Source organism: Coccidioides posadasii, chromosome 2, assembly GCF_018416015.2.
Source record: "Coccidioides posadasii str. Silveira chromosome 2, complete sequence".
Classification (NCBI taxonomy): Eukaryota; Fungi; Ascomycota; class Eurotiomycetes; order Onygenales; family Onygenaceae; genus Coccidioides; species Coccidioides posadasii.
This window is the reverse complement of record NC_089408.1, coordinates 1,081,654-1,101,865: the sequence shown is the minus strand read 5'-3', so window position 1 is coordinate 1,101,865 and position 20,212 is coordinate 1,081,654. Positions and strand designations below refer to the sequence as shown.

Sequence of the window (20,212 nt, the reverse complement as noted above, 5' to 3'; positions counted from 1 at the left end):
GCTGATGGAGCTGGAATTCAAACAGGCTGTGCTTATACATGCCCAGGTCAAAGCCATCCCAAACTCTACAGATGTTGGAGCATGTTTCAGGGAACACTCAAGCGCAGGGTGATAAATTGAGAGATGAACAACCCCAAACCAACAGTAACTCTTACTTCTTTTTTGGCAAGTCATTGAATTCAGAAACTAATGCTTCTATATCCAGAGTGCCTGTCTAAGGTGCCAGAGTGGCATGAGAGAATCAAACTTAAGCTTCCTTCATATGTGGATGAGCTCATGGCAGAACAAATTCTTTGGAGACTATGATGAACCAGGAAACACTTCGCGCAACTAGCTTGTCTCTATAATCATGAACAGTGCGTGGATCAGGCTTGGCCAGCCACTGATTGGCATAATCCAATAGCCAATCTTTGAACTTTTTGATATCAAATTTTGGTATCACGGACTTGTTTTGCAGAGCGGATACAGCTCTCCAAACCTGATGGTGACACCTTTCTCCTGATTCCTTATCCGGCAGAGCAATACCGCTGAAGAGATTTTCAAGGTCATTGTCTGTTGTTTGTGGAGAAACTTTTCCAATCATGACCCAACCAATTAGCTGCCCACTGCTAACCATGATGAGGGCATGTACAGGCAGTATGCTCAAGGGCTTGGCATATGCTGCAGTGTTTGGGGGCACACCTTCGTACAAAGTCTTCACCTGTCACCTGCACAGAGTTCTCACCATCTTCCTGCACAGGGTCATCATTATTTCTTTGTATGGTGTCCTGGGACCCTGGGGGCCAGAGAGACCAAGAACGGAGAGCGCTGTATATTGTACGAAGAATTGATTAGCTTCATATTCCATTGATGCATTGACCTACCTGAGCTTTGTATAAAGCTTTGTACATACATGTTTGATGTAATGATGGGTTGAAGAAGAGAAGAAGAGAAAGAGAAGAAGAGAGAAGAGAGAAGAAAGAAGAGAGAAGAAAAGAAAAATGTTATGAGATTGTCAAACAAGCTAGTCTATTCTTCACTACATACAGTAACACCAGCTACTTGAACAGAGTCACAAGCCTCTTGCACAGGTTCTTCATTATCTTCCTGTACATGCCTTGCTGCACCTCCCTGAGGAACATATGTGCTTCTTCTTGTCTTCCATTGCTGTTTCCCATTGGCTGTACAAAGCTCCATGTTCTCTTGTATAAGCAGGACATTCTCAACCATGAGCTTCTCATAGTTATAGAAGAGTCTATCCATAAATTGATTGGTTGGACTTGAGACAGGTGTTGTATGAAGCTGTTGTCAATACTGGAGTCTGGCAGATTGTCTTCAAACATCATTGGTATTGTTTGGGATTCAAGGAGTCCAAGAGCTTAGAGAACTATGAGAGATGCTAGATTGAGAGAGAGTGGATGGTGGGAGTTTGGACAAGACTTCATATGAATCATATGGAATCAATCCAGTAGCTCTGAATCCATTTTGTATGGTTTGCTCAGAGAATGTGCTGCCATGAGCTTGAGAATATAAAGACAGAAAGTCCATCTTATTCATATGATTAATCCCACATCAAATTTGATTCTCAACAAGCTGTCTGTATGATTGCTTTAAAGAAGCAAAACAGCTCACATCTAATGACTGACAAAGATGTGAAGAATGAGAAGGCATGTAGAGAAGAATAATCTGATTCTTCATGCAGAAGAAGTCAAACTCTGAAGTAGCATGACTTCCATAACTGTCTATAATCAGCAGTCAATATCAGCTCTTTGTATAATGTTGGGTTTGCTTGTTGAAAATCTTCTTGATCCAAAAGAACCCAAGCTCATCTGTTGTCCAGCCATTTGGACTAGATTTCACAGTCCAATCTGATGGTAAGAAAACTTCATCTTTGTACAAAGAAGAATTCTTTCTCTTGAATATAACTACAGGAGCCAGAGCCCATTCTGATGCATTAACTGCATTAATCATTGTTGTTTATTCCTGATTTCCTGGCTGCCGTAACTTTGAACAATCTTTTCTTTCAGAATTATTGACAATCATGCAAGTAGAAATCATTTCCATTGCAAATCCAATCTCATTCATATTGTACACAACCTCAGGCAATATCTTATATTCCTCCATAATCTTCTTCACTAAATCAAACCACTTCTGTATAATCTTTGGATCTTCACAAAGAGATTGTTTGTAGGTGAATTTTTGTATGAATTTAGACTTCAGCTCAGGATGTTGTTTCACAAAGATTGTTGTCCAGTTTTGTCCAACAGTTTTTGGGATTCTATCTCCCTATTTCTCAAGAAGAAGATCTGCCATGCTTCATACAGTAGAATGTTGAGGAGGAAGGCCATGTTTATCCATAGAAAGAATCCATTTCACAACAGCAGCTTCTTCAGAAACTAATAATTTTTGTTTCTTTGAATCAGCTATCTTTTTATTCATATGACAAGAAATATGATCATTTAAACTTGAAAGAGGAACATCATATAATGTAGCAGCTCTCTGTTGACTTAATTCTTGATTCTGTACTGCTGAAGCAGCCAAAACCAGTCTGTTTGTGCTCATTTTTGCTGTGAAATGAATGTATGATGATGAAGACTGTGAGATTTGATTGGTGCTGAAAAATCAGACTATGTCATGTGCAAAAGTGTCCGAGTTCACTGTGTGTCCGAGTTCACCGTGAAAGATGTTAGCGTCTGCTAATGAACTAAGAGTCAGTTTTAATTGGCTTGCCGAATAGCGTTGCGATGCCTTCACCTGACTCACTGTCGCACCCACTTTATTCCTGGCCAATACGGAGTACAAGCACCCAAATTCATACAGTGCTGATCCAGTGATCTGTTGGATTTTATATTCCCAGAGATATCATATGTGGCACTTCAGCAGCGCTAGGAACCCCATCCCTGGCTACTTGCACCACGACTTTGCAGACACTGTTGAACCTGACATATTTTACTCTGCCATGGACCCAAGGAAAGCTCAGACAAGGATTGCTTCTTCGCCGCCAGAAAATATATATAAACCAATCAAACTGCCCCAAGCGTAAATCCAAGTCCTCAAACCTACTTGGCTCAGACGAACAGCAATTCAGAGTATGTAACTAGGCTACAATTAAGAAAGAGAGGAAAACAGGAAGATCCATGCTAACATTACTCAAGGTTTTAGAAAATGGCCGATCGCCGGTCGGACTCGTCTTATAATGCTACCATTGAAGAAGCGAAAGTGGGCATTAAAGGCGACCCCAAAACCCTTAACCAACTTTCTTCATCAGGGAGAAGCGCCCAGCAGAAACGAATCCAAAATGCGCTGGCATCTCTTGACACTGCAGCAAGAGATCTGCAAGCTCGCGAAAATGATCAGGGTAGCAGTGAGGGTGGAGGTACCCAGCGGCACGGGGCAACAGGAGGAAGGTGACTGGTATTATTGATACATGGGCCGATCCGGGGAAGATTGTTCAAAAGCTTCGAGCAATAGCTGATCGTACTGTTCTTTGTCTTTCACTTTTTGCTGGATAAATTTGGCTGCATTGATAGTCCAGTAATCCATAGTGATCCGGAAAAATGCTGCATCATTTATATGATCTTTTGAGAATCGCGGTTGTATGTGGTCGTAAAAGATTCGAAAAAGTCCAGTCGGGCTATCAAGTGCAAGGGCGTACCAAAACGTGCCTTTGTTCCATCCTTCCTGGAGTATGGAATGGAGTTGTCCCCCAGATTGACGAGGATGTTTTAGCATCTGTTCTGCGAAAGCTTGCATAAATTCCTTGTGAAGGCGCTCGTATTCGCCAAGATTAATCCCATCGACAGATTGGTTTGTCAACCAATACGGAGGATGAATCATTTCCACTGGACGAGAACAGGCCCATTCGAGGTCAACTAGGCACGTAATATTCCACTTATCATCGACAAAAATGTTGCTTTGATGAAGATCTGTAAAGCTCATGAAAAATGGGCCTCGGCGAAGTTCAGGGCAAAAGAATATGTGTCGAACAGCTCTCATCACCGTTAGAGCAGCCATTTGGAATAAAGAGTCTTGAACATCATTAACCGCATTAGGTTGGTGACGGAGGCGGCTCTCATGGAAAGCAAGGATGTCATTGATGTAGGCGTCTACGGTGGAATACGTAAACTCGCGCGGGATATCCACAGGAATATGCTCATTTTCAAGACCCTGAATTTCAAGGGTAAGGGGCCTGTTCGTTAGTTTCAGAAAACCTTTTTCGTCCACAATGAAAGAACCAATCTTCGGTAGAGGAGTACGTGCAACAGCCAGAATGATATCAGACAGGCTTCGGAAAAGGTTCGTTCGTAATTGAGCATTGTGCCGTCCTTGGTCCCACGACTCAGACAGCATTTTGCCACGTGACGTATCAATGTATTCAATCAGGAGATATCCGACTCCCAATGACTCTCTCAACTTGCTCTTGTGAGCGACATATTTGGATGGGACTGGGTACCCAAGGAAAGTTAAAAAGTGGTGGCGGAAGAATTCCACGAAACGAGTCAAGAAAGGAAGGTTTTTGAGAGCAGTAAACTAATTATTAGCGAAAGCCGGCCACAAAAAGGTGGCGCACCTACCTTCTGTCCATTTGATAACCCGTATCCATGCAGTCGCGGGGTAGGGACTTCAGGGCAGTTGTGCTGGAGCCAGATATAGGTGCCAACTTCACAAAGGATTTTCTCATCAGCGTTTCCTGGGTTGACATTCTCTCCCAGCCTGTGTGGCAGTGGAAGACGGAGAAGAAAACTGGGATCCTGTTTGTTATCAACATAGATTGGGATGCAAACATTAAAGGTTCCGGAGAGCCACTCCTTTGGATCCGCAACGTGGCAGCCTGTGGAAACCAAGTTGAGATGGTGTGCCACCACAGCTTCAATGACATGGCTCTTCCGGAGTAAATCTTCAAAATATTTATTCTGCTGGTCCAAAAAGCCCAACGAATGCAAGACATTAGTTTCGAGTTCTTTTGCAGCAGAATACGTAATTTCGCCATGGAGCAGACGACGGTTTAACTTTGTGGATGGCAACATCGAGCAGTGATCCGGATGCAACCGCTAGCGAAGATGATTTAAATTTGAAAAAAGTTGATGGATCTTGGTCTGATTTCGATAGCAGTTCTCCCTTTATAAACCCAGTTTTGGAACTCCGATCCCCTTTTCGCAGTTGCGCCAAGGCTATTTGACATCACGTGCCGCGAAGCAGGACGGAAAGAGCTGACCGGATCTCATTGGTATGTGATCGGCGCATCCCGAGGCCTCTTGTCCGTGTGGCCATGGCAGGACAGGATGATCAAATACGGCGGAAATAAACCACGTGAAATCATAATCCGCATAAATTTGTGCCTAGAGTAAAAAGGGTGGTGTCCCTATCAATTCCTTTTCGTCCATGTATTCAACGGGGCGCCTTTCTCTCCAGCTTTTCACGTTCCAGAGTGCCCCCGCCCCCGACAATGTGCTAGGCACCGTCTATTACGCAGTCTTATTTTGCGGCACAGCTTGCCTGAGTCGGCGCCCTGGGCACTTCGCTGCCAGAAACGAATTCCTTCCTAGGACTTTTAGGCCAATGACCGGTCTCTTAGATTGCTATAAACCATTGAACTCTGGACTTCATATACGTATCGCTGATGTTGAAATCGAAGCGGAGTCGGACCAGGCAGACATATTGGTGGCAAGATTTGAAGGCGAGGACGGGCGCGGCAAGGCGCATGATCGATTCGGTCTGAAGCGTTTGTAGGAGATCCGCATAGGGTTCTAGGTCGAGGACTGGATTAAGCTTGGGGTATGAGCATCTGGAGAGTCGGATGAACGAGAACAGAGCGCTGGGGTGGGAGGCGTAAACTGGCGTCTATGTTGCGTGCAAGATGCGAGCCTGGGACTGGGAGCCACAACGGCTCTCCGTCGATTCCGGCTATTTAGCTAAGGCTTTTGAGTTCCGATGGATTCAGAGCCTCTGTCTCCCGTGTGTTTCACCCTTCAAGGCCGCCTGCAATAGATCTGATCGCCTCTTCATCTCTGCTGAGCCCCGCCCCACTTGCGTGAAGATCGGGTTGCTTCTACCCTCGATGGCGGCCTCGAAACACCGCGGGGGAGCAATAAGCGTAAGCTTTGGAGTGCCACAGTTTCTTCAAAAGAAATATGGCGTGGGTTATGTCCTGCAGGCAATCCCGAGACGATAGCACGCCAGACGAAGTTGATTTGAGCCCGCATTCCGCCGAAATGGCATTCTGGGACTTCAGGAAAACGCCGTGCTTTTTCTGCTCTTTTCTTTTTTCTCTCAAAGGCTCCACTACCTTCATATCTGTTCAACTTCTGTTCAATAATCTGGGGTCGAACAATTGGATTCATCAAATCACGGGCCGAAAGATCATGAGGCCGATCAAAAAAGCGCAAGTCTCGAATCAATATTGGTTGAACACACTTGCACTGCAAGAACGACCCACATGATCTTGCAGCCTACTTTCTAAGAGACTTTTCCTTACAGGGTGCGTGTGTGTGTGTGTGTGTGAAATCATTTACCCTGACCCCTCGTAACGATATGCAGGATACAACCACTATATATATCCTTGTATGTACATGTAGAGTGTTCCACTTCCTGAAAACGAACTTAGAGCCTCGTCAAGGCCTACCGTGGCCTAATTGCCATTCCCATTGTTAGGCTACTCTTGTGGCGCGCGACTCCGAAACCGTTGTGACGCCTCAGCGAAGTCCAGTACGGCTTTGACCGTCCTGGCTCGCGAGACGGTGTCTGGTTTACCTTTTTCACCTTGTTTTGAGCCTCCCAGCAGACTCGATACGCTATTGAACGCGTCTGCCACTTCTCTCCGCAACTCTCTTCGAAGTTCCCTCAAGTTCGGGCAGTCCACCAGCACATGGGTGACTGTTTCTTGCGCGCCGCATGCGCACTGAGGCGGTAACATAGATTCGGGTTCTCGGAAAATAATAGCACCTTTTCCGACTTTTAAACGGAAGGTCTGTAACTTGGGCAGACACAGCCATCTCTCATTACTATTTCCAAATGTCTGCTTACCATCGACCTCCTGTGAAATTAACGCGAGTTTTCTCATCAATTCCTAGTTTCAGGTTGGTTTCTCGAGCCATGTCTTCTCCCTTCATTCGAGAAGAGGATCAAAATCCGGATTATGATCCGAGGAAATATTATCCTGCTCGTGTTGGAGAGACCATATCCAGACGATACCGTATCATCTCAAAGCTTGGTTGGGGTGCAAATTCTACTGTCTGGCTAGCAAAAGACACGACTCGGTTAGTTCGCCCATCCCTTTATGCTTGCTTTCATAACACTGTGAAGTTGGGCGTGGCAGTCAAACCGATATGTGACGTTAAAAATTACGAACTCTGGCAAAGAAGAACAAAGATCTGCCAATGAAGAAGTAGAAATATCGCGATATATCTCTCAGCTGCGATCTAATCATGAGGGCCGGGCATATGTTCGGCTTGTGCGTGAGTCTTTTGGCATCCAAGGCGCGCTGGGAGAGCATTTATGCTTGGTATTTGAACCGTTAAGGGAACCGCTCTGGCTTTTGGGGAAACACCTTGGAAGCAATGGTGTGCCTCCCGCCGTCTTAAAGCCATTTTTTAAAATTATTGCTTCAGGGCCTTGATTTTCTCCATTCCGAGTGCCATATTATACATACAGGTAGGTCCCTTCTAAGTTGTTCCCTACCTATCATCCTCTCTAATTATAGCGAAGATCTCAAGGCAGATAACTTTCTCTTGGGATTCGAAGACTCTGGTGTTCTTGAGAGTTATGCTCGCCAACAAGAAAGCAAGCCTGCTGCGTTTTGGGACGACGGTGGTCGTCCTGTATTTCAGTCTCGTCCGGATTTCGGGCATCTGAGGAAAGGAGTAGGACTGGTTCAGATCAGCGACTTTAGTGCTGCTGTTTTCGGCAACGTTCCTAAGCCTCATAACCATGATATTCAACCTCAGCCCTTTTGTGCGCCAGAGGTTCTTTTAAAGGCGACATGGACGTATAGTGCGGATATATGGAACTTGGGCACCGTGGTATGGCCCTGAGGAAGATGCTTGCAGGGGTCACTGACATCTCGTTCCCGTAAAGCTATGGGAGCTTCTTGCAGATCGTGTTCTTTTTGATGGGCTGGACTCCGGGAGCAGCACGTATTCGCGAGTAAAACACATAGCCCAAATAATACGGCTGCTTGGTCCGCCTCCACTGCAGTTACTGGAAAGGGCAGACCAAGGCATTTGCTCCGAGCTCTTCTCCAGCCACGGTATGGATATCTCCCACTTCTATGTCTCGGGCGATAACTAAGTGTTCATTAGGAGAGTTCAAATTGCCAGATTTAATCCCATCTGAGGAATATAATCTTTCAAACCTTACACCATTTGTCCACGGGGAAGACAAAAGACTTTTCCTTGAATTTGTGGGCAAAATGCTGCGCTGGATGCCAGAAGATCGGGCAACGCCTAGAGAGCTGTACAATGACCCCTGGTTGAACTTCAAGCCTTAATTTGGGCGATGTGAACCAGCTTGATTTGCTTTTTCTTCTTGTATTCAATTTTCTCCATGGAATGACAATATGCCCCGGGCAAATGCCTTGTTTACATGTTGTAGAGTGCGGTTTCAGTAGGGGGAATAGGTATGCAAATGGGAGCTTGACAGACAAGAGCCAGGGAAATTGCAGCCGCGAAGCAACAAAGACGGGACAGGATCTATAGTACATAATAAAAATAAGCATCTTTCAATTTTTCAGGCGGTTTCCCAGGAGTACTGTACTTGGCTTTATGGCTGGCTGTTGGAACCATAACTTGGGTATTTCTTTAACGTTCATCCTTCAATTGAACTTAGGCTGCTTTTCCCCAATCCTCTATCAAAGAAGTCTTCATATTGGGCAAGCTCACGTTTCGGAATTAACTGAGGAAACCGGATTAGTTTTCTTTGATTACACTTTTGCAAACGCAACAAACATTTTAATGGTGCTGAGGTTATCTCCAGACCCGCAACAAGAAAGTCAGCACTAAAGTGTCCTTACGTCAAAGCGCTTTAACTACCAGAGAAGTGCATTCCTCGTTATTCCTGTCAGTCAGAGCGGACAAGTACGCTTAAAGTTTAGAACTCACTTTTACATGCACAGAGCCAAGCCTGATGCTGCTATCTCAAATGTCGGCTTTGTTTGAGAAGTGTGCTTACAATGGCCACGAAACACCCGGCTTCCTCTTCTGTTCGGACAAGTGTCGCCTTGCCGCTTCGCCAGCTTGGTGGCACTGAGGCGAAACTATGACAGAGTGCGACCTTTTCATTGGGTCAAAGTCCCATCGACCGTCTTGGATCCTCTTTTCAACGCGTGTGGGTAATGATTGTACCGCGCCCAATGAGCATGGCCTGCGCCCAGAGGGACGGTGCAATGGCGACCGTTGCCGGGGCCCCGCTAACCGTCACAACTTATACTGAAATAGAATTGATATAACTTTCTGTAAAGAATTATCTGTCTGAAATATATTGCGCAGTGTACATCTGCCATACATGATAAGTAGTCTGGGCTATAAGTATGGAGTGCTCCGTACTCCGTATGGAGTAGTTGAAATAAAACTTTTGATGTGGCAGTTTCAATTACTAGTGAAAAACGAATTTTGGCGGGTTGGATGCTATGGGCTGCCGTACTCACCGCCCATTTAGATTTGGCTCGCCAAAATCGTCGATACGATCTCTGGCCACAACTCCTCGAAGACAGGCATTCTGCGAAAAATACGTATTATTGCGTCTTGGGCATTAGCACCCTTGAAAAAAACAATCGTGGAAGCAAGCACTTACTTTGATGGAAATTGCATTTCTTTTTTTTTTTTTTTTTTTTTTTTTTTAAACAATCTAGGTGCATATTTCCACCAATTTTCAGTCCTCGGCAAATGGAAGCAAACTGGCGTCAAAATTGCTAAATCCGCAGGAAACCAGAAGTTCGAGAGGGCACAACCAGGAAATACATCAAAATGTGACCACTGTGGGATTGTTTTTGGGTGGGAAAGGGGCATATCTTTTTTCTATCTGAAACAAGGGCTGAATTTCGAGTTAGTTGAAACAAAATACAGGCCCAAGCTAAGGATAACAATTTAAAGAAGACAAATAAGAAAAGGCTGCTGAAATTGGCCCCCTAAAGGCCCATAAAGATTTGGAAATTTTTTGTTTGATTTCGCCGGCCTTAAAGTCGCCTGGGATTCCGAATCTCAAGCATCCTTAACGGAAGCGCCACTGGACGACTTGGTTGTCCCCCTTTGTTTCGGGCTGTAGAGGGGTAGTACGGACGAGATAAGCGGAGTTCAGTCTATCGCCTTGTTAGCCGGCTTCCAAAGGAGGAAAAATGAAGATTAACTTACACTTTCCGCTGCTTAACTGCGGTTCCTTGAAGCAGTCCCTGTTCGACGAAGCCAAATTCTTGCTCCATCCATCTTCTTAACCATCGATATTCGTTTACTTCATCAGCCGAATGATGCACGACAACGACGAGCCTTGATAACGGGCGGACGTCTACACCGCAATAGAGGCTTCTTTTGGGCATGACACAGTCGAAATTATAGCCACGTTTGGGCGTGTATTTTGGGTCACACAAGTCGATCATTTTATCCAATAGGCTTCGGCCAACACGACGATTATATTGTGTTGGATTGACGAACAATTCCAACTCGGCCGCATATCTATTTGCAGTTCGTTTGCCGGAGAATTCACTTGCCATAATGAAGCCATAAATCATCTCGTTCTCGCTATTCATGGGATATCCGCGTCCTGGCTTATGCTCTGCTGCGATAAGACAGGGGAAGCCCGCAGCTTCATTTTCGTCCACACGAATTTTCATTACATCTTCAGATATATCGTCCAACTCAATGCATCGCGTGGAATTTTTAATGTACCAGTTATACAATTTGGTCAAACCCGGGATATCCTTTGCCTCCACCGGGCGGAGATAAACGTTGGTCTTTGGAGCAAAAGGGTGCGGTTCAGGTCTCATCTTAGCCACAGCTCTGACATGGGCAGTGTTCCGTTTCTTCTCTTCTATCTCTTTGGCCTTTTCGTGCTCAAGTCTGAGATTCCAGTTATAAACATACCCGGCAGATGTTTCATGGGCATGAGCATTTTCCGGAATCGACATATCGAGATGGGCGGTTGGCGCTTCAAAATCCAGCTCCACAAACCCGGTTACTCCATCAGGATGGAAGTCGGCGTTGGTGAAAGGGCCAGAATGTATCTCGACGTAGGAGCCAAGTCTTATATTGCACTCCAACCAGTCAGCGAATCTTTTGGTCCACTCATCATCATGGATATCCCAAGGACGATATTGCCAGTCGACCAAGACGGGCTGAAAATCTGAATTGTTTCGCAACTCAATGCTGGCTTCTCGGTGATCTTCGGGGACAGTGAGGGTAGATCTTGCAACTACGATACCGGTCGAACGATGGTGACCGTGGCTAGCAGACTCTGAATCCGGAAGAGCTAGATTTATGCCCTTGGGTGGCTCGAGGACAAAGCTTCTAATGCGATGAGAGATTTCAGAATCAGGGCTAGTCCCTGGTCCTTCTCGAGCAAGCTTTAACGATTTCGCACTGATTTCATCTTCCTCGGGTTCGAGTAGCCTCATACGAATCTTGTGCAATTCTCGTTCTTGGAGCCTTTGAAGCTTGGCCCTTTTTTCTTCTATGGTGAACACTTTAACAGGTGCATTTTTATTTTTCTCCGCATTTGGAACCGACTGGCCGATTGAAGGGTCGCCACTTTCCTTTCCCGCGTCCCTTTGTGCCACAACTGGATTTCCTTTATCTTGCTCAACGCCCTGCTTGCGAGCATGCAATCGAGGGCCAACCATGTTATGTTCGTCTTGGCGAAAAACTATCTCGTCAGAACCGCTTGAATCCATATCTATATTAGAAGGGCCATAATTAGAATGAGTCCCATAATGGGCTGGGGAACAACAGGGGATATACCATCAGCAACATGATAATCCGCAGTCTCTTTCGCTTCCTGGCAGCTTGATCCACTGCGCAGGTCTTCGGGTTCAAGTTGTTCGGAGATCCTTGGTTCTATTGTTGAAACAGAAAAGCTGACCGACATGGATGGCTTAGAAGCTGGGCTGACAGCTTGGTCTTCCGGAGCCGTGTCTCTAGGCAGATCCGTCAGAATGGGATATGACTTGATGGGAATAGAGTTGGAGGTGGAAACTAACAAAGTCAGCAAGGGGTTCACTGAGATATTTGCCACAAAGATATGAGACGAATCAGAGGGATCAAAGTGAAAAAAGCGAGGTAGTATACTGAAAAGAGGGGAAACTAGAAGAAGATGAGCCACTCAAACTCACGTTTTTCAGCTCTATTGGCTGGAATGTCATTTGTTTGTGATCTTGCGTTCTGTTTGTTTACTTCAACGTGATTTTTTTTGGATGTTCCTGATGAAGCGCTGCTTGCTAGGGTTTCCACAGGATTCCTCGGCTTTCCGGAGTTTGGAGAAGTCATGACAGTACTTGCAGTTCCCATACTGACATTGAGCTTAGCATCTCGGCTGTCAGAGGCATGCTTTGCAGGTGTCGCTTTGAACCTGGGAGTCTCTGCTGCATGAGAAGCAGCTTCGTTTTCTGTTTTTTTGGGCATATTCCTATACTTGGTTGCAGCTTGACTATTAAATGCCCGAAAAGCTGCCATGAGTTCCTTCCACTTTTCCGGACCCGCGTTGGAGTCCATGTTGAGTTACCGCTAGAACCATTGTTAGATATCAGACAGACAAGGCAAGACTCTGATGTCCGTGCATGAAAACCAACAGTTAAGTTCCTCTATTGAGAGTCCAAACTGCTGTTGGTTCACAGTGCTAAGCCATGATGTTTGGTCGATACATACCGGAAGAGGAATGCAGCCCGATATCACTTGATAATCAGGTGGTTGACACAGTACTTTATCACTTGAGGAGGTGAAGCGGATGAAGAATAATGATGAGAGATAGATTGGAAAAATCACATAGAATGAGAAGGTAAGTCGAGCGGGAAGATGTTGTGAGTAGGTATGTGAAGGGGGTGTAGAGGTGCACGTGTGTGAGCTATTACGCTGTTGCCATGAAACCAGATAGAGATAGAGTGAGTCACAAAAGAAAGTAAGGAAAATGAAAAATCCCAAAAGCTTTTCTATCAAAGAGAAAAAATTTACCTCTGTGTGTTAGTCCCGAACAGTAGTTGTGTTATTGATACATGCGGAGCCAATCTGTCTCCGACGAATGGATGTTGTAGCTCGGCACTCCTGAAAAAAACATGGTGAACAACCAGCGAAAAGATAGCAATTTTGCTTTTTCTACACTACACACATTACTTCTACGTGGAATAAAGGGCAGGAAGGATTGAACATAGTAGGCATGCTTTCAGTTCTGAGAAAAGCTCGACTCAAGGATAAGGAGATGCGGATTCTAATGCTGTACGGCCAGTGCTCTCCTTGGCTTCCGCTGTTGCTTTCTGCTAATCCTCGTCAGAGGACTGGACAACGCAGGCAAAACCACCATTGTGAAAAGGATTATGAATGAAGATGTCACCACCGTAAGCCCAACGCTCGGTTTTATTATTAAAACCATCGATTTTGGGGGGTAAGCGTTGGAGTTCCTTTGCTTCTTGACAAAATCGCTGACGGGCTGGCTAGGTATAAGTTGAATATCTGTAAGATGAACCCACTACCAACCCCTTTTTGATGAAGGCCGCTGAAGCTCGTGTTGGCAAGGGGATGTTGGCGGCCAAAAAACTTTACGATCTTACTGGAGAAACTATTTCGAAAAGACGGACGCACTGATTTGGGTGGTTGATGCTACGGACCGATTGAGAGTTGATGATTGCCGCCAGGAGCTGGCTGGCTTGCTTTTGGAAGAGGTATGGGCAGTGAGGACATTCGGGCCTTGCAACACCTATTGTTTTAGCAACTTGTGCAAACGTAATACGGCTGACTTATGAAAAGCGACTTATGGGGGCGAGTCTTCTAGTTTTTCTAAACAAAACCGATGTTGATGGCTGTATGAATGAAGCGGATGTTCGAGAAGTAAGATTTTCCCACCCTACGCCGTGACTCCCCCATACTCCAAGAAGCTGGCATTAACTATCGCAGGCACTGCAGTTAGATGCAATTAAAACGCATAAATGGACCATAATCCGATGCAGTGCTATGACGGGCCTAAACTTGAATGAGGGCCTTTCATGGGTGGTACAGGATGCGAAAGAACGTCTGTTTCTTTACTGACTCGGCGGCGTCAACCTGTTCCAACTGAGTTTCCCAGCCACGAGGCTAAGTTACGTTTCGAGAGGACGCGAACTAGAAGCTCTACGTGAAACAAATACTTTTACGTATCGTCATAGTTACAGGTGCCACAGCGGGACCGTTGATATTATGAATTCCTGATAACAAAGAACTACAAAGCACAGAGTGCATAACTTACTTATGTAGCTAGTAATATGATGCGGGCAACAAGGTGTCTTGCAGCTGAATTTTCTTCAGGGCCTGGGCGGGACAGCTCCCGGCCCATGGGTCGCAGGAGTTGGGGAACCAAAGTCATGTTGCCCATAACAAGAAAGCCAACGGACTCCGTCCCTGTCACGTAGTTAGCCGCATTCACCTAGGACAAAAGCGATAATTGATTCATCACGAAGCAGGAGTTGGGACTGCCATCTGCGTGCCGACGATGCTCTCTCGCTTGCTGGGAGTCGGGGGAATCTCATTATGTAAGGCAGGCAGGTGGCTCGGTTGGACTGTAAATTCGGATGTTTCAACCCGCCCAATTACTGGTCCTAAGCTATTTCCTACCGACTGGTGAGGGTCTTGATGCGAGGACGAGAACGCACCTGGGGCGGTTGTTGGTTGCAAAAGAGGTTGTCAGCGCCACCAGGCTGTTTGGATTTTGCTGAGTGACGGCACACAATGTCGCTCGAGCAGGGCCCTGAAGGTGCGGAGGATGTCAACGACTTCCTCGTACGCATCCGAGAGCTCGGCGAGAAACGCGATAAGGAAGATGAGGAGAGAACGAGAAAACTCGAAGAGGAGATCTTACAGGGCCGGAGAGAGCGGGAAGCTAGGCGAGCTGGTATGCTTTGAAGCTTTCCTTCACATGATGTCAACATTGAGAAAAATAAATAAACAAATCCCACGTCCCACTATTTAGTCCACGTCTAACCATTCATTCTACTTTACAGAACGCGCGCGGTCTATTTCTCCGACGAAGGATTCCCCTCCGATACTGGGTAGTCTAATTCAGAGGGAGTCGCTTTTGAGCGCGTCCACACCGTCGCAGTCAATCGTCCCTCCGGTTGAGCTGCTCCCCACTACAAAAACCCTCGATTTGGACCTGATATCACGCGATACAGTCCCTGATGGTGTTGATACGGATATAAACAATCAAATCGATGGTGATTCAAAAGGAAATACTGAAAATTACCCACCCCCATCCAGTCGATCCCGCGCTATGTCCTGGAGGCAACGCCCACTATCAAGAGATATTGAGCCCTTAACTTCTTTGAAATTTCTCGGGGATCTAACCCCAATTACACCGGAAAAGGCAGATAGAGAGACGTCAGCGACCGAATCCGACTCAACGATGTCGCGCGAGCAAATTGCACAGTCGTTAGGTTCGAAGGACCCCTCATGGTTCAAACAAACAAGTGACCGAGGAATTGGCTCGCAGGCATATAGAAGGGCACCGAATGCATCTTTATCAGAGCTACAACTATCTGGGGGCACCGTTAAACTCCCTGGGTTGAGCAAAGAGTCCCCCATTGCTCTAGAAGCGAGCTATGACAATGGCGAAAGGTCCCGCTCTCCATCGCGAGCAAGTTCCGTTTACGGTGGAAGCAGCTTTGGGAATCGTTACTCTAGCGTGTCCGCCTCTGGAACCAGTGGGCTGGGATCTCCAGTTCCACTGTCAAGCACTCACAGACTCGACGGTCGTCCACCTTCGAGCAGTGGCGATAACCAAACACCTGATCGTGTTGCAATGTCACCTTCGCAAAGTCGCCTTGTATCTGATCGCCCATCGTCACCCACTAAAGGCTTAGGCGGTTTTGTCCAAAGTGCCATGATGAAACGCTCCGATAGTGTTTCAAAACGATGGAGCGCACAGCCAGGCTCAAACACTTTTCGAAATAGTTTTATTTCAATCCGTGGTGATCTTCCTGGTTCCAGAGCAAGCTTCCAATCCTCGAAGCTCCAAGCTACCTCGACGGCGCAAGAACCCATCTCTCGGCCAGGATCGAGCCATAGTGAGGCGACTGTAGTACGGCATTCTTCGGACGAGAATCCCGCTCCAAATACCGAGAACGAAGCTCCCAAAGATGGAACTACACCAAGCAACCGCATAGGAAGATCGTCCTTCTCATATTCTGGTTCGAGACCGGGCTCAGTTTCAACACCAGACGACCTACCCATCACTCCATCCAAAACAATGGACCCAAAAAGATGGAGTCCTACGAAGGCTTCGTGGTTGGAAAGTGCGCTTAACAAGCCGGAATTCCCGAGGCTGAAGACGCCCAAAACACCTCATGACCCCGAATGGAAAAAGGATTTTACCCACAAGCTTCGGTCTTCTAGAGATATTGGTCGCAGTGATAAAAGTCAAGACTCATACGCAGAACCTACGATGGGCAGGGAAAAAGTGGGCGATAGGGACCCTGGCATGATAGAGGCGCTTAAGAGTTCAGACTCACATACAACTTCTCCCGGAAAGGTCCAGCAAGCAGGTTCAGAAACCCCGTTCGAGACAACTAGTTCCAGTATTGTGGAAGATACAACCAAAGACAGGCCCCGGTCGCAATACCCAGCTATCCCTTCAAAATCCCAGGAACTAGAGTTGAAAATACGCGAGGCTTCGCGAGACAACACACCTGTCGTCTCCCCTATAGCGAGGTCACCAAACAGTCCCATTGAAAAAGTGCCTTCGAGCTTAGGTACCTCTAAACCCCCGGGCCCAAGGCCTCCGGTGAATGATTTCCGTGCAAACCTTCGGCGTCGTGAGGCTCCAATCGAGAAACCTAGCAACGACGAGCCCGAGTTTAAGAGTGTATTCGGAAAGCTGCGGAGAACCGAGACTAAAAACTACGTTGCGCCCAATGAGCTCAAAGAGAATATTCTCAAAGGGAAAGCTGCTTTGAATGCAACAGGAGGCCCAAGGAAAACCCCGAGGGTCGATGAATTCAAGGATAGCATTCTGAAGCAAAAAGAAGCGATGAAAGTGGGTGGAGGTTCCATTAGACGGACGACAAGCGATGACAGGCGGCTCCCTGGAGCCCCACAGTCCCCAATTCCCGAAGCTATCTCAAGAAGAAACGCATTGAACAGGTCTGATAGCACGAGAAGCAATATTTCGACTTCTAGCGGCATTCCTCTGACTCCCAAGCCGTTCCAGTCAAAATTTTCACACTCCAACATTGAATCAGAGCCATCCCTTCGATCAGGTCAAACCTCACCTGTAAAACAGCCGGAAAACGAACATGCCCCCGAGCAGTTGCCAGTCGCTTCCATACCTGACCCTTCCCGGAAAATACCCGAAGATGCTCAGATCAAGACCCATTCGCCACTACCTAGCTCGCCAGCACCTCGTCCCCGCAGCGAAACTGTTAAGAGTAAACTTGCCGATCGTCTAAATCCAGCGCTCGCGGGAATTCTTGCCAGAGGCCCACCATCTGAAACCAAGCCTGCTTCGGCGAATTCCGTAGATATCTATAGTACACGGTGTTCCCAAGAGTCCTCAGCTGCTCCGCTAACACACATGACAAAATCCCGCGCCAAGGGCCCTAAAAGACGATTGCCACAGAAGGTGAAGGCAGAGAGGTCGCAATCCACGCCACAAGCCGACGACCCTTTTCCACCAGGCATGAAACTGGATGACTATCCCACCGACATATCTCCAACAAAAAGTATGCCGGGCTTCACTGAACAGCTGGAATCTTTGAATATCAATGGCCAGGAGACTGCGATGCCCTCTGGCCGAGTTGATTCGTTAAACAGTCTGCCCAAGTCAAATAACCTTCACTCAGATCTCTCGTCTAAAAATCTTGCCGTCAGTAAACCTGAATTGCTACCTTCCACTACCTCTTCTGAGCCGAAGGAGCCTGCCAGGCTTATATCAAAACCATCCCCTCTTAGCATCAACACCGAACCAAAAGACAACCCTAGAGCTGTATCCAATTATCCAGCCTCTCCCTTGGGTTCAAGTCAGAGTCCCATCATTCCGAAGAAGCCGCGTTTATACGAAAGATCTTCAGCTCATGACATTAAGCAGCCCAGCCATTTGTCAACGGCTTCCAGCGAGGAAGCCGGCGACTCTCAGGTAACGGGCCTGAAATCACACCCTTCACGAGATGGAATATCTTCATATATAGGCAAACGTGTCGTAAGTCCGCCGGTGCCATCAAAGCCATCCTCAATCAATACTGCCCAATCCAACAGCCAAGGCCTCGTCTCGTCTACTTCACCGTTCCCTCAAACACCTGAAGCGGCGCGACTTTTTTCTACTTTTTTTGATGTGGCCCCCAGTGCTAAAAATAAAGTCGACATTGATCCTTCCGCCATTCTATCATCCAACTCGGTGCCATCTCCAAAAACGAAAACTGTGAGGAGACAGATCTGGGAATTCGGCAATGATGGTAAAAGGAGGGATTTACCGGCGAACCAAGAATACATTCTTTTTGAACAGAGTATGTATTTGTGCATTCACACCTTCGAGACCGCCAATGGATCTAGCACCACCCAGACGCATTTGTGGTGTGGCGATGGTATCAGTGAAGGCACTATCGAAGACGCTCAGCTATTCGCCCGCAAACTGGCCAGGGAGAACAACTCTAAACTCGAGATTTTGCGACAAGGGAAGGAGACAGCGAATTTCATCCAAGCGCTTGGAGGCATTATCCTTACGCGGCGGGGATCAAGTAGCCGAGCCGATTCTCCGGCTCTATACATGCTCTGCGGCCGCAGGCATCTAGGCCAGATAGCTTTCGATGAGGTCGATATGACGCGTCAAAGTCTCTGTTCTGGGTATCCTTTCATTTTATCTGCGAAATTTGGCAACTTGTATCTGTGGAAAGGACGAGGTAGCACCGCGGACGAACTCGGATGTGCGCGACTCATTGGAATGGACCTCGGGTTGACGGGTGAAATCGAAGAAATCACCGAAGGCGAAGAGCCAAGCAGTTTTTTTGATTGTTTTCCCAATTCCCATGTTGATCGAACGTATCCATCCGCTGATCATTGGAGATTCAAGGCAAACAATGAGAAATTTTGCTCCCGATTGTTCCGAATAGACCATGGACTTGGTCAAGGGTTTGGTGCTGCGTTTTGGAACCGCCGGGGCGCCAATTCCCCCGTAACACGACCAAATGATACGGTGCAGTCAATTGAACCTTTCTGCCAGCGAGATCTCGACAACGGACATATATATGTCCTGGATGCTTTCTTCGAGATTTATGTGTAAGTCGACCCATATTTACTTCTCAATCGCCACAGCTCTTTGAACCAAAATTAATCATACACACATGTAGCATTGTTGGTGGGCAGGCCTTTTCGCGCTCTGCGGAATTCGCATCTGCTCTAGTGTTTGCTCAAGAATACGGTTTCCTCGCTGTTTCTGAACAAGACAGGCCTTTCCTTCCAAAGAGCTATGTTGTCTTAAATGGATTGACAGAAGAGTGCAAGCGCGCGTTTAGAAAGTGGGACGATCGTCTGGATGGTTTTAGCAACGGCCAGCCTGTTCGGGTTCTGCCACTGAATGCGGCAATCGAGGCAATTAGATGAGCGATTCATGTGAATCGCTCAGCGGTACATTGATTTCCCTTTCTCTTTTCCAGTCCAAAATTTTCCTTTATTTCCGGTGCATAAGCATGTTGTTGGTTAGTAATCCGGTTGAGCCTATCGTTTGCCATGACTCTCGTCTTTGTTAATATTTTTGTCTTGAAGATTCCCATGCACAGCTAAATAAATTTGCTTCGTTTGCCATCGGATGATACATACCTTGCTGTACTTCTAGCTAGCATGACTGGAGCGATAGCAGTGATGTATGTACTACAAAAGACTGGACGTTCAATCAAAGGAATGGAACAGGTGCTGGACACACGTAATTGAGAAGCTCCTTGAGCTCATCCCCCTTTTTCCCATGCTTCTAGCACTTCTCCTTTGATTCCGTCAATTTGTTGTCCGTATCTTAAGTAAAAGTTCAATATTTCAGGCCTTGATGTGTCTCAGCCAAGACGGAACGTGCCGTGCCGTCCTTTGATATA

General features: G+C 46.6%; 7 protein-coding genes across 7 annotated transcripts; 5 read left to right on the top strand and 2 right to left on the bottom strand.

Moving 5' to 3' along the window:
* Positions 1 to 2,728: 2,728 nt before the first annotated feature.
* Positions 2,729 to 3,602, top strand: D8B26_002870 (uncharacterized protein). The gene is made up of 2 exons (XM_066123979.1): positions 2,729 to 3,068; positions 3,135 to 3,602. The coding sequence occupies exon 2, from the start codon at positions 3,145 to 3,147 to the stop codon at positions 3,388 to 3,390; it is 246 nt and encodes an 81-aa protein (XP_065980054.1). The 5' UTR covers positions 2,729 to 3,068; positions 3,135 to 3,144; the 3' UTR covers positions 3,391 to 3,602.
* On the bottom strand, positions 3,397 to 4,703 carry D8B26_002869 (uncharacterized protein; the record flags this gene model as incomplete). Its single annotated transcript, XM_003068822.2, has 2 exons — positions 4,554 to 4,703; positions 3,397 to 4,509 (listed from the first exon to the last, which is right to left on the bottom strand). The coding sequence occupies exon 2, from the start codon at positions 4,327 to 4,329 to the stop codon at positions 3,397 to 3,399; it is 933 nt and encodes a 310-aa protein (XP_003068868.2). The 5' UTR covers positions 4,330 to 4,509; positions 4,554 to 4,703.
* A 2,368-nt stretch (positions 4,704 to 7,071) lies between these two features.
* Positions 7,072 to 7,405, top strand: D8B26_002868 (uncharacterized protein; the record flags this gene model as incomplete). Its single annotated transcript, XM_066123978.1, has 1 exon — positions 7,072 to 7,405. The coding sequence occupies one exon, from the start codon at positions 7,072 to 7,074 to the stop codon at positions 7,357 to 7,359; it is 288 nt and encodes a 95-aa protein (XP_065980053.1). The 3' UTR covers positions 7,360 to 7,405.
* Positions 7,406 to 7,535: 130 nt separating this feature from the next.
* On the top strand, positions 7,536 to 8,544 carry D8B26_002867 (uncharacterized protein; the record flags this gene model as incomplete). The annotated part of the gene is made up of 4 exons (XM_066123977.1): positions 7,536 to 7,540; positions 7,679 to 7,997; positions 8,053 to 8,224; positions 8,277 to 8,544. The coding sequence occupies 4 exons, from the start codon at positions 7,536 to 7,538 to the stop codon at positions 8,462 to 8,464; spliced, it is 684 nt and encodes a 227-aa protein (XP_065980052.1). The 3' UTR covers positions 8,465 to 8,544.
* A 1,242-nt stretch (positions 8,545 to 9,786) lies between these two features.
* D8B26_002866 (uncharacterized protein) lies at positions 9,787 to 12,671 on the bottom strand (the record flags this gene model as incomplete). Its single annotated transcript, XM_003068823.2, has 4 exons — positions 9,787 to 10,270; positions 10,323 to 11,856; positions 11,922 to 12,155; positions 12,293 to 12,671. The coding sequence occupies 4 exons, from the start codon at positions 12,669 to 12,671 to the stop codon at positions 10,183 to 10,185; spliced, it is 2,235 nt and encodes a 744-aa protein (XP_003068869.2). The 3' UTR covers positions 9,787 to 10,182.
* A 620-nt stretch (positions 12,672 to 13,291) lies between these two features.
* On the top strand, positions 13,292 to 14,334 carry D8B26_002865 (uncharacterized protein). Its single transcript, XM_066123976.1, has 6 exons — positions 13,292 to 13,388; positions 13,444 to 13,554; positions 13,608 to 13,624; positions 13,686 to 13,831; positions 13,917 to 13,997; positions 14,064 to 14,334. Exons 1-6 carry the CDS (start codon positions 13,330 to 13,332, stop codon positions 14,193 to 14,195), a joined length of 546 nt encoding a protein of 181 aa, XP_065980051.1. The 5' UTR covers positions 13,292 to 13,329; the 3' UTR covers positions 14,196 to 14,334.
* A 319-nt stretch (positions 14,335 to 14,653) lies between these two features.
* On the top strand, positions 14,654 to 20,091 carry D8B26_002864 (uncharacterized protein). The gene is made up of 3 exons (XM_003068824.2): positions 14,654 to 15,033; positions 15,143 to 19,406; positions 19,478 to 20,091. Exons 1-3 carry the CDS (start codon positions 14,871 to 14,873, stop codon positions 19,728 to 19,730), a joined length of 4,680 nt encoding a protein of 1,559 aa, XP_003068870.2. The 5' UTR covers positions 14,654 to 14,870; the 3' UTR covers positions 19,731 to 20,091.
* The last annotated feature ends 121 nt before the right edge of the window (positions 20,092 to 20,212 follow it).

What these genes read in the sequence shown, in the direction of transcription:
- D8B26_002870 (XM_066123979.1), top strand. Translation starts at nt 3,145, where the DNA reads ATGGCCGATCGCCGGTCGGACTCGTCTTATAATGCTACCATTGAAGAA.
- D8B26_002865 (XM_066123976.1), top strand. Translation starts at nt 13,330, where the DNA reads ATGCTTTCAGTTCTGAGAAAAGCTCGACTCAAGGATAAGGAGATGCGG. An exon ending in GAGATGCGGATTCTAATGCT is followed by an intron (nt 13,389 to 13,443) that starts GTACGGCCAGTG and finishes AATCCTCGTCAG; the next exon opens with AGGACTGGACAACGCAGGCA. An exon ending in CTGGCTTGCTTTTGGAAGAG is followed by an intron (nt 13,832 to 13,916) that starts GTATGGGCAGTG and finishes ACTTATGAAAAG; the next exon opens with CGACTTATGGGGGCGAGTCT.
- D8B26_002864 (XM_003068824.2), top strand. Translation starts at nt 14,871, where the DNA reads ATGTCGCTCGAGCAGGGCCCTGAAGGTGCGGAGGATGTCAACGACTTC. An exon ending in GCGGGAAGCTAGGCGAGCTG is followed by an intron (nt 15,034 to 15,142) that starts GTATGCTTTGAA and finishes TCTACTTTACAG; the next exon opens with AACGCGCGCGGTCTATTTCT. An exon ending in GCTTTCTTCGAGATTTATGT is followed by an intron (nt 19,407 to 19,477) that starts GTAAGTCGACCC and finishes ACACACATGTAG; the next exon opens with CATTGTTGGTGGGCAGGCCT.